The 12,748-nt window shown below is 37.8% G+C and overlaps 1 protein-coding gene across 1 annotated transcript; it reads right to left on the reverse strand.

Moving 5' to 3' along the window:
- Window positions 1-3,959: 3,959 nt before the first annotated feature.
- On the reverse strand, window positions 3,960-6,608 carry LOC131318874 (1-aminocyclopropane-1-carboxylate oxidase homolog 4-like). Its single transcript, XM_058348899.1, has 3 exons — window positions 6,249-6,608; window positions 4,878-5,411; window positions 3,960-4,408 (listed from the first exon to the last, which is right to left on the reverse strand). The coding sequence occupies exons 1-3, from the start codon at window positions 6,591-6,593 to the stop codon at window positions 4,154-4,156; spliced, it is 1,134 nt and encodes a 377-aa protein (XP_058204882.1). The 5' UTR covers window positions 6,594-6,608; the 3' UTR covers window positions 3,960-4,153.
- Between the last annotated feature and the right edge of the window lie 6,140 nt (window positions 6,609-12,748).

The raw sequence follows: 12,748 nt of genomic DNA on the forward strand, positions 1-12,748 counted from the left end.
TTTTTGAGTTATTAATTCGTCTCGACGAGAGTAATCAGAAAAGTAAAATTTTGGCACCAAGTATTTTTTTGCGCTAAAAAGTGAACCAAATTTCAAAAAAAGACAATTTTCAGATTTAAATTAAATTTTAATTAAGTCCAAAAGAAAGAAGCCTAAGTAGTCTTTGTTTCTATTTTGTAGGTTTGAACTTTTTGTCATAGGCTCAACCATGACCACTGGATATCTATATATAGAAGCCCGGTGACCATCCCATACAAAACTGGTGCACGTTAATTGAGCAAAAATTAAAAAAAAAAAAAAAACCATTTCCTTTGTGTAAACAATACGTACTGGTTGTTGTATGCGCAAAATTGATTTGGACACCCGAGTTATAGAAAAAAAATATGGTATTTTAAGTCATGGGCGGGGGCCGGGGAGGCATGTAGGTATAAGTTGAGTCACTAGACCATACTCACGTTGATTTCTCACAAGAACGCATACAAGTTTGCAATCGATTTTGGATATTTTGACCTCCAAAAAAATCTGTAAATTTGCTCAACTTGTTACAAATGCATAGAAAACTAATGCATTCTCTTCCTTTTGAGAGTGGATATATAATATTATGAATGAAGTTTTTTTTTTTTCTCAGTGAAAGCTAGTATTGTTACTATAGTTAGATTAGCATCCTTACAAGAGTCGAACTCCTGACTTTCTTACTCTTACCATCTAAGTGCACCCCCAATGCTGTAGGGCTAAAGACTTCTTCGCATATTATCAATGAAGTTATCATGCATTGATTTCAAAATATAATAGGTATTTGGGACAAATTATATTAACCTCTTAATATAGTTATTTTTTAGATTAGTAAATAGAAAAAATATCTTGGGCGTGATTTATTGATTTTCATCCCACTAACCAAAATTTCAGGCGGAAAATTCTACCACCACAAACATACACACCAATACTTCACACTCACAATATTGATTTGTGAATCCCACACACATCAGGGGCAGAATCAGAAATCAATTCTTATACAACCACAATTCCTTAATTACAAAAACGCTTAACACATTCATATTCATATGGAATCCATACACACTGGATCCCATATGAATGCGAGTGTGTTTGTGAAAGCGTTTTTGTAAGTATTTGCGGTTGTAGAAGAATTGATTTCTGACTCTGCCCCTGATTATATACACTGTTATGCCAAGAGAGTCACACGATTTCTACAAAACAAGCGGAACAAATTATTCATCCTCAACAAAACTGATAGTAGTACAATAGCAACATTCTCCCATTCAATAGTGGAGAGAGGACGAATCCCATTAAAAGTCATGAATCATGTTTTAAGGCCACTTTTCAACTAAATTTTTTTCACTATAACTTTTTGCCTTTAGTTAACGGTGTGTTTGTTATGCCGCAAACATGACCGGATATATATAACACATGGCCATATTCGGTTTGAGACTTGAGGAAATTTTTTGGGGTAATAATCGGAGAGAAAATTTATTGGGGACCGTATCCAGAAAGAAAAAGTTGGGTCTAGAGTCCCAAAACGAACATGGACATAGTTTCCAGATATGAAAATCCAGCCCAACTCATATCCGAAGGGTTTTTTTTTTTTTTTATCCCTTCGCAGTCCCCCCCAATATGTGTCCGAAGAATCTTCTCATCTAAACAAACTCCTGGGTATGCCATAAAATTAAATGGAAATTAAAGTAAATTTGCAAGTGGTTTATAGAGATGGCCATGTGCTTCAATTCCTTTAGCCATCTCATAATCATAAAGAGTAATTATTCAGTGTTCCTGGGCATTGTCAAGCGATGTCCCAACTCACGCTCCATTACACAAATGTGTGGTGGAAAGAATATATGGTTGGAGCACCACGAGATAATGTCTCTGAGACAATGAAAGATTTTTCTCACATAAACGTGGCCAGGAAAAATTAGCAGGTGATTTTGAAACATGTCTGTGCAGTACATCAATTCACGTAGCCTGATTGGGCTACATGATTTGATGAATGATGGTGTGTGCTCGATCAGTGGGTATTGGGCCTGGCAGTAATTTGAGACCTTTGGTTGCTTAATTTGACTTGCAGCAACAATGGTGGATAGAGATTCATTATCATTTGGTTGGATTATTGGTCAAAAAGACAAGATTAGGCTTATTAGGATGGTGGTGGAATTTCAACAAGCATGGGTGAAAATGACTGGTTGGAGTGCAGAATATTTGGACAGGGGTGGTGGTTGTTCAGTTCATCTATGATTCATTTCGTTTTTCAAACTAGTGAGTTATAATTTACTTAATTTGGTGAAGGTTGAAAATTAGAAGAAGATGACAAGGGTGCAAGGGGGGAGGTATGTAGGGGTCCGGCTCTCCGAGTGTTCGAATTTTTAAAATTTTTATTTTATATATATTTGATTTTAAATATTATTAATAATTATTCGTGTATAGTTACTTATAATCTTAATAATTTTGCTTCGATTTGATAAAAAATTGGTTATTTTACATTATCATTTCTCAATTTCTTTCATAAATAAAAAAATAAGCACGTGACAGTTGAATTAATAGCCTAAAGAATCAATTTAATGTACAAATGTAATGAATTGAAAAGTAAAAATTTTATGATATAATAATTATACGTTCCGATAAAACATATATGTCTGTTAAGCCGGCCCCCCGGTAACAAAAGTCTAACTCCATCGCTGCAAGGGTGCCAATCAAGTGTTTGCAGGTTTGGATTCACAATGATTAATCCCTCCGTCCTAATTTGTTTGTTCTAATTTTGAGATTCCAACTTATTAAGAAAGCATAATAATTACACTCAAAATGTTTTTAGTTTTCAAAAATACCCTCATTTTTTGAACAATTAATGAGAGTGCACATTTTCCAATACATGATTTTGTGAAAAATGAAAGGACATTAAAAAAAAATTTCCTAGTCAACTTGTATTTGGACAAACAATATTTATGGCAATGGTGGCACAGGTTTGGTGGGTCCTAGACAATTATAGATGGTCCAAAACCGGAAATAAAAATGAACCGTAAGCAAACCACACATGACTTCATTCACCGGCTCAACATTCTTTAACATCTTCTCACCACCTTTGTCAAATTTCTTGATAAATTTTTTGCCATTTCAAAAAAAAAAAAAATGTTATTGATCGAGTTTGTGTTGTTGTGCTTCCTTCATAGTAGTATTTCATTTATGTAATTAGGAAGACATTTTCCTTTTTGACAACCCTTTCGCACTTTGAAATCAACTCTGTCAACTCAAGTCTGTAAGAGCATCTCGAGCAGTGTAGCCATAATTCTAGCCATTTACCATAGGATTTCCCTCTTGGCTGGCTAGCCACCAAACATGTCCACCACCCAATAGCCTCAATAAAAACCTCAACAAAGTAAAAAAAATAAAAAATCAGATGGGCGCGTGACCAACACGCGCAAGAGTAGATATTACTCTCGCTCAAGCACAGCCTTTTATCGGCGCAAAAGAGCCCCGGTAACGTAAGTTGCTGACGGGATTGGTGGCGTTGAAATCGTCTCGACAATATCTACAATCCTCTGGGCTCAAAACGATTTTAGGATTAAGTCGATCCGTTGAAGCCATTGTCGCCAGAAAACGGAGAGAAACCACGGTCTTCGATCTGTCTGATGAAGCGAGCCTCCGTACTTGCTCAAACGAACGAGGGGCTGGAGTGAGGGGGGAACTGGTGAGTTCGTGGCGAGGCTGCTGGGAACTCAATTTTGATGGTTTTGCTCGAAAATCTGGTCTTATCGGAGGAAATGGCTACACTGCTGGTGATGCTCAAATATACTGTATATTGAAATGGAACCAATAGTTTTCAAGTTTTGTTTTTGCTTAATTTTACTTGATTGTGCAAAGACATAGCAAGGATTTTAACTTGATGGTTGATAACGTGTGTGCGCGCGCATTAAAAAAGACACTGATAAGATGGATCACAATAGGACTATTTATGGGCTTTAAGAATATTGGAATAACATTACAGTAAACAATGCTCACATATCATGTCAAAAAAAAAAAAAACAATGATCACACACCTCTTGACTAATTCCAGAGAGACTAATTTTAATGTCCACCGGTGAGGACTCAATTAAATACACACGTATATAGAGAGAGTTGATATCGGTTACTAGTAGTACTACTAATTAACTCAAAGTTTGATTTTATCAACAAGAGACTTGCTATCCAATCCCTTGCTATAGAAATTTTCATAGAACTCCTGCATCGTGAAATCCCGGTAGATAGCTGGTTTTTCAGGACTCAGTAACTCCAGCAAGGGTCCGTAGTATCCAGATCCTTTCCACTTGCAAAGATTGAAGAATATGACAATGGAAATTCTTGGTTCCGGATTAGAGTTAGCTAACACTCGGTGTTCCACACTTTTGTACTCGCCGTTAGAGACTATCTGTAGAAAATTACCATAGATTAAAGCATTACTTAAAAGCGTTATACCAATTTATTAAATTCTTAATTTATATGTGATTTTTGCTACAAAACACTGATAGAATTTAAGTTACTCAATTACAAACACCCTAAAAAAAAAAATTTTTTTGGAGCCAGGACGGTTTATACGCACACGATGGCAAATACCTGTAGCACATTTCCATAAGCTTTTTCTATGTGATTTTTGAACCCGGAGATGGTGTTGTGTGGGTGGTATGTGTACAACAGCACTATACTATACAACATTCGAGCCGTCCGTTTGGCAATTCAATGGATCAATATCTCATCTCTGTCTTCTGAGCATTTGAGCTGTTCATTATCGAAATGAAATCTAAATCATTGAATTGCCGAACGGACGACTAGGATGGTGCACAGCACGGCCAATTCATGAGTTTTGTACCTATGTTTTTTCAAACAAAAAATTGTGTTACCTGGAGGAAATCTCCAACGTTGATTATCAACGCCCCCTCCAAAGGCTTGACATCCACCCACTCCCCACCGTGCTTAACCTGCAGCCCCTGCACCTGATTCTGCAACAAAACCGTCACAACCCCAGGATCCGTATGCGACGTAATCCCCACCGTCAGATCTGGCTGGGGACAGTACGGATAGCAGTGGCCCACAAGAACCCTGGCGCCTGAAAAACTCAACTCTTTGAATTTTCCAGCTTCCAGACCTAACCCCTCGGACAAGAGCCCCATCACGCTCTCGGCCACCTCCGTCGCGTGCCGGTCCCACTCCGCCACCTCCCTCCGGCACGCGGCCGGGATGTCCTCCGCCGGAGCCGGCTCCGGCGACATCCATACTTGCAGCGAGTCGTGCCAGCACGCCGCCTTGGCTCTGTACAAGTCGTTGTTGCTCGCGTACATGACGCCGCGTCCTTCCTCTCGTACGTAGTATTTTGATTTCTCCTCGGTTGGTTGTTCGTGAAACGCTTTGATGGCGGCGATCGTTTCATCGAGTGCCTGTTAAGAACAACTTTGTAATATCTTCAACACAAAAAATTGGGAATAGACCCATATCTTGCCTAGCCCGGCCACGGTGACTAGCACACGTCATTTTATGGGTATTTTGGTCATTTTTCAGCCGTTTCCCAAAGGACCTGTCAAACGACTAAACAGATGTCGTTTGGCATGCCCACGACGTACCAAGGAATGCAATAGTATTTGACCAAAGATTTTCAGATATAAAGCACGTCGATAAAACTACGAAGATTTTCAGATACAAAGCACGTTGATAAGACTATGAAATCGACCCATGTTTTGCAACAAAAGTATTTAGAAAATAAATATGGCTTATGTTGAGGACTATGAAATAGTAACTGTCCCAAAGTATTTTCAGTAGCTCAAATTTGTCAATACTCTCTTATCCGTAAGTTACTATTCTCACAGACTAAACTTTTATTGTCAAGATGAATTATCGAGATTTAACTACAAGTGCTTCTGCGGTGTTAGACTACAGATGTGTCGGGTCCTTAAAAAATTACTACTCCATCCGTTCCAAAATGAGTGACCTTTTTGGGACTCCTTGACATTTTAAAATGCTTATATCTTTCGATTTATGAAGTTTTATGTGATTTTGAAAACTTTGTTTAGTAGAACTAATTAAAATCTATCAAATAAGATCTATATTGTATATTTTTTAACATTTATATTGAAAGATATAAGCAATTAAAAATATCACGCTTTTTTGAAAATGTCACTCATTTTGAAACGGGGAGTACTAATTAACAAACCAGGAACGGCCAGAGAATATATATAATAGCTCTGCTTTCACCAAAAAAAAAAAATTGCAAACAATACCGAGACGGGCACGCCATGGTTGATCACTTGGAAAAACCCCCATGTTTTCGCAGCATCTCGGATTTGCTCCACAATCTTTACCCGATTAGTATCGGACTCCATGTTAGAGAGATCAATAACGGGTATTCCAGTGAATGTCGACGAGGATTTGAGACCGGAAAGAGTTTCCGGTGGGTGTACGAAGAACTTAGGGATGGTGGTGATGCCGGAGTCGGACAGACCTTTGACACCCATCTTTGATTCATCGAACTCCTTGACTTCCTTCATCCGGTCATAGCCGGCGGCTGCCATTTGCTTCCTCTGTATGAAGTTGTGATTATACGTTGAGTAGATGTTTATATACATGCGCCCCTAACTTTTATCATATGGGGTGACTGTTGTTTGGTAACAAAGGTGGGGTTGAGCGTGTAAAGCTAATCCGAATAAATGAATTATGGGTTGGTGGCCGAAACAAATGATTTTAGAATTAATACTATTTACTCCCTCTGTTTTCATTCTTTAGTCTCTTTTGGAGTTTGTAACACTTTTCAATTAATTATATCTTGCAATCTATAATTTTTTAGGTGATTTTGAAAATATCGTTTAAAAGAGCTTATTGAGATCTATCAAACAAGATCCATATTGCATATAAATAGTATAATCAATTAAAAGTTATAATTAGTTTTTTATTTAATTGAGAAAGTATGAGAGACAAAAGAATAAGAACGGATGGAGTAGATAGTTTTGTTGCATATTCGTAAGAGAAACATAAAATTGTGCCTATATTAATAGAGATTTTTTTATATATATAATATGATGTCCGGACCAACTTACAGGCATGTCATCCGATTCGAAAATCTAGAACTTAATAACCGGGCAAACCCATTAGTGTCCTGAAAGTTTACAATATTTGACCTCCGTAAAATTCGACATATATGTAGCCTCATGGAAGACAATCTTTTATTTGTTTTGATGCCCAATTGATCAAAACCCTTCTAGTTAATTAAGACAAGATAAATCCTCAATTTGAAAAAAAAAAAAAATTAGATCATATAGGGATACTTTTGGATCTCGATGGTATTATGTGTCAATGAGTAATGTGTCAGCGCAAATGGAAGTATATTGATTTATTTTCACATTTCTTAAAATCGTTCTATGAACCTCGAATGAATGAACTTTGAAAAAATATATATCCTAGGAAAATTTGTCTAATTATATGATGAGCACCCAATATTGTAGATATTTGGTGCGACTAGTCCCGCTTTATGTTGTTTTATCTTGCATTTATTTAACTTTTATAGCGATAATGCACGTAAGGTAGGTTTTTGTATGTTTCAGGTAATTCGTATAAATAAAGCGCGTTTGAACGCCAAGAAATGCTCCGGATGTTTTCAAGTACCCGAAGACCCTGTCGACCGCTTAAAATCTGTCTAAGTATGGAAAAATAACTTTCTGGAAAAATATCGATTTTCGAGATAAAAAATGGCGGTAATTGATCCTTGAATTTTTCTAAGAGTAACTACAAAGTTGCAAGATTTTATTTGAAGAGTAAGGTCATGTTTTGATTCATTTTCTCTTGAGAAAAATGTGTAGTTTTTCATTTTACACTAAAAGTGGGGGGTTAACATATTGATATGATTGAAATTTTGAAATTCTGGTAATGTCATTGTTTTCAAATAGGGAGTACTTTCTTAATTTCATTAAATAAAGAAAAGGTTTAAAATGTAGTCTTTACTTAAATTTAGAGAATGAAAATAAGATGCTGAGGAGCTGTGAAGTTGCTGGGAGTTGTTTGCTGAAGCAAAAGCCTCAACCTGGAATCTGCAGTTTTGCAAATTGTTATTGATACCATTTGCTCCATCTTGGTCCAGAAGCTATCCAGACCTAAGGGTATCGATAACCTTTGGTGTACGTATCGATACCAGTCTTCTCCGAAGAGATATTTGAGTGATGTTATCGATACCATTTTTGTAGGTATCAATGGTATCGATAACATTGGTTTTCTGCAGATATTTTTGTTGCTTTTCAGACTTTCCACTTAAGAAAACTTTCTTTTAATGGGTAGCTTTTTGGGTTATTTTCTGACTTTTGTAGAGAGAGAAAGCCCTTGTGTAGAGAGAGAAAGCCCGGGTGCAAATCTTATCGTCCAACAAGTAACATGACAATTAATTATTGGGCATCATTTACATCAAGAAACCCACATCTCAACAAAAAAAAAATCTGAGAAACTCCATGAAAGTTATTGGGCATTCTTTACCAGACAAATCGAGAGACCAGAATCAAGAACTCGTAGGTATATTATTTGGTGTTTTTAACACCTGCCATGGAGAGAGAGAGAGAGAGAGAGAGAGAGAGAGAGAGAGAGAGAGAGAGAGAGAGAGAGAGAGAGAGAGAGAGAGAGAGTACCAGATCTATGGCGGCGATAGATTTTGGAGCAGGAAAAGTGCGATCTTGGAGTTGTACGGGTAAAACCTACCTGTTGCAGCCGATGAGTGACTTCGACGTCGGCGCCTCCATGAGATAGAGGGACACATAGAGGTGAGAAAAAACAAAATCGAAATCGAGATAACCCTAAAAACACTTTGAACAGGAGGTCGAGAGGTCGAGAGAGATTACCCATGAATATCGGCGATCAAAGCGTTGACGGTCTTTGCTCTTCCAAGTTGAAAGCACAGAGGGGATGAGAGAGAAAGAAAACCAAGGGGAAAATAAACCAGTGGAGCTGGATGGAAAGGTCTGGACTCTGGGGGAAGTTGCCAGAGAAGACAGTAAAGGAACGGGCGAGATACTTCACGCATCCCGTAGGGCACTCAGATCATGCCAGCTAGCCCACTACCCCAGGCCCGTGCGAAATTACGATTTTAGACACCCAAAACCCTCTGGCCTGAAACTTCGGAGGACATTATTGGAAAAATTGGACAAAAAATGCCATCCCCCAATCCGATCCTTATTATTTAGGAGGATGGAAATGTCTGGGCAAGTGTCTTGGTTAGGTGTCCGAAGTCCTGAAATTAACGAGCAAACAAATCTTTTAGTGGCTATAATATTTGGAGGAATGTTTGACCTTTGGCATCAGCAAAGGCGGGTGTTAAAAAGAACAAACACTTACTTGCTTTCGAAATTTTTTCGTCTTATTGAACTTATCACAACTTTGGTCTATATTGTTAAACTTTTTCAATTTCTACAAACGATTGAAAACTAATGTTTTTTGTACCAGGTTAAAGATGAGTTGGAAGTTGAGTTCCTAATGCATTAACTTCCAGCAATTTGTAGTTTATAACTACCTACAAATTTGCTTCTTTGCTAACCAACTCATCTTTTTCAATTTCAATAGAGAACGCATTAAGAAAGTACAAAACCACCAAATACTACCAGAGAAATCAGCTTCAATGTTCCAAATTCGTGAGTTCCCCCTTCATATTTACTACGCTATTTGCCACAAAGCTAACCTGTCATTAAACACAGCTACACTATCTGCTCCAACAAAAGAAAATACTAATCTCCAGGTGGAAACAGAAAATGGAGACCAAAACAGACTACAACAAAGTAAGAAAATGGTTCCGCCGTTAGAGAAGAAGATCAAAACAGATACCAGCAAAACTCTCGACCTCCTATTTGGTCGGGTATTCCTCCAAGAGATATACACATAGTAACTACAAAAGATACCAACAATACCGTTGGGAAAAATATGAAACATTACTTGAAAATAACACTCAGTCAGCTAAATATGAATTACGGGTTGAAAAAAATAATTAGGGCAGATATTCAAGTGCTTCAATGACATGCAAAAGTTTCAAGGGCAAAACAGAACCGACAATATCGGAAATAGAAAAGACCAAAAAAATCTATTATATCTGGGCGCAACGTATATTTGTTTCAGATTTTATCAAGCAAGAAGTGTTTGTGAAATCCTACCACTCGAGTGCACCAATTTCATCGTTGGGTTTTTGGAAAGATCAAATTCTAATTTTACATTAAAGATACTGGCCTAATTGCATGCTTTTACACATGCAATTCATCCAGAGGTAAACTGGAGTTTTGTTGTGAAACTGGAGAAAGGTTTCAAGTCCTTAGCAAGTAGATATTCAGCCCATGAAATTTTTAGGTTAGTTCATTCTTAGTTGGAGTATATGTAGACACTGAAGGCGAAAATACGACTTAAGGGTCAAGGCCTCTACGTTCCGTGGCAATTGGCTTTGAATTCTCTTGGAAATATTTATAGTTCCCAAATCACTCATTCTTCATAGGTCTCTCGCACATTCCGTCGAACGCATAAACTGCGCGTGTAAATTTTAAGTAGAAATTTCTACTCGCACATTCATCTTCCACGCAGCTTTCAACGTTGTTCTTGATGTCGAGACCTCAGTCGATTTCGTCGCTGTGACACATTGCGGTGGATTTCGTTGCCGGTGGCACCAGTAAGAGAGGTGGATTTCGTCGAAGTAAGAGATGAGAGAGAGAGGGGGAGCAGTGTAGATGAGAGTGAGAGAGATAAAAGATTACCAGGGAAACCCATTCTTCTTGCCAATGGTGCAGGGCCAGAGAATCCCATTACCAAGGGGTTCCAAACGACGCTGATTTTTTTTTTCCTGGCCAAACCCATTATTCTACTCGACTAAGCTTAGTTTTTTTCTTCTTCTAATCAACACAACAGAAGCTGATTGGTAAGGGGGAGGGAAAAAAATACTGATTGCGTTTTTTAATATATTTGAAAGAGTGTGGTTACGTTATTAAAAGTAGGAGAACACATCTCAGCCCTTGGATCAAATGAATCTCAACCTTTCTAACAACTTGTGTTTGTCTGGGGTCCACATCCTTGTGTTTTATTATATAGAATTATATAGATATAGATATTAGATAGTCACTCCGGAATCAAAATCCCAGAGCCGACAATCGACATTTTATGTTAGAGAGATTAATGATGGGTATTCCAGTGGACGCGGAAGAGGATTTAAGATTGGAAAAAGATTCATGTAGGTGTACAAAGTACTTAGGGGATTTGTACTTGATGTAATGTTTTGCTCCTGTTATTTACTCATTCAATTCAATTTTGGCCAAGGGTAAAGGGTAATTATGCCAAGAGGAACTTAAATAATGGCCACCTAACTTTGAACACCCCCTTTTGGTCGTGTTTGGCTTCTCCCCTGTTGCCTTCGATTCTAAGAAACACTCTGGCTGAACCAGGGATGGTGTTGTGTGGCACCTTGTTGTGCATATTTGGGTCTTTCGTTTAGTAATTTAACGGTTCAAATTTTATGTCCACCATCCGAGTCGTTTATTACTGAGATAAAATATAAACCGTTGGATTGTCAAACCAACGGACTAATGTGCATAGCACGGTACCGCAGGTATAGCACCCCATTGCTGACTAGTTAGTTTTACTTATCGTAAACTATCATTTTCTTTCTAGACCAATACACTTTTTGACATTTAAGGCCTACCTAAAGCATGACTTTGACATTTGAAAGGCACCTAGCTTCATCACAAGTTATTATCACCAAACTTTCGGTTCTTTGTAGACCGAAGATCTTGACATTCGTGATAATGGGGGTAGAGCCGGCTTATAGCCAAGGCGAGGGAAGCGAGCGCTTCGGGCCTCCGAAAAAAATTAAAAACGATGGTTTCCAAATTTTTAGGATTCCTATATATATATATATGTATGTATATATGGTTCACAAAAAATTGCACTAGACTTCTTTACACAAAATAGGCCCAATTGAAATTTAAGAACCACAAAATAAGCCCAAATTGTGGAATTATTCATTAGAAACACTAATGCATTAAAAAAGAAGAAGAAGAAAATAACTTAAGGGTCAGCAGGAACTAGCAAGGAAGATATGGCCAATCAAAAAAGATCAAAAAAGAAAAAGAAGATATAACCGATCATAAGGAGTAAGTACGGCAGAAACTAGAAACGCTTCATGCTTGAGGAGTAGAAGGGGGGAGGAAGACAACAACCAACGACTGTGGACGGAAAATACTTGCACACGGAATTCCTTGAGGCCTCTCTTTTACTATCTCTACCTCTACCAAGTAAGTTTAAATGGGTTGACTATGTTGTCTATCGAGAAGGAGTTGGTGAAGCAGCTTGACTATGGAGACTTAATCAGTGCGTTTGCAGCAAAAAGTGCGAGAAGAATAATTTTTCAAATGATGGATGTTGAGGTATTGTAATAGTTGCATTTTTTTTGGGATAATTATATGCTTCTATTTTGTAATGGTAAATCTTTTGTATTGATTTTTTTTTATGACTCTTTGTAGATCACGTTTGTATGAAAAATATAGGGTGGCCTCATTCAAGAGGTTCGCTTCCGACCTCCAAAACTTATGAGCCGGCCCTGAATGGGGGGACAAAAAAACCGAGTGTGAAGGCTTTAAAGGGTTCCTCCACCAGCTGTGTTGCAGCTTTGGGCTCTGAGGAAATGGCTTGAACCGGGGGCGGCCCAACTTCATTGGAAGTCCAAAGCGAAATCTAAGATTTGAGAAGTATTCATGTTGAACATTTTAATGTGATATATATT

This window comes from Rhododendron vialii, chromosome 3a (assembly GCF_030253575.1).
Source record: "Rhododendron vialii isolate Sample 1 chromosome 3a, ASM3025357v1".
NCBI lineage: Eukaryota > Viridiplantae > Streptophyta > Magnoliopsida > Ericales > Ericaceae > Rhododendron > Rhododendron vialii.

What these genes read in the sequence shown, in the direction of transcription:
- LOC131318874 (XM_058348899.1), bottom strand. Translation starts at nt 6,593, where the DNA reads ATGTATATAAACATCTACTCAACGTATAATCACAACTTCATACAGAGG. An exon ending in ACCATGGCGTGCCCGTCTCG is followed by an intron (nt 5,412 to 6,248) that starts GTATTGTTTGCA and finishes TGTTCTTAACAG; the next exon opens with GCACTCGATGAAACGATCGC. An exon ending in ACGTTGGAGATTTCCTCCAG is followed by an intron (nt 4,409 to 4,877) that starts GTAACACAATTT and finishes AATTTTCTACAG; the next exon opens with ATAGTCTCTAACGGCGAGTA.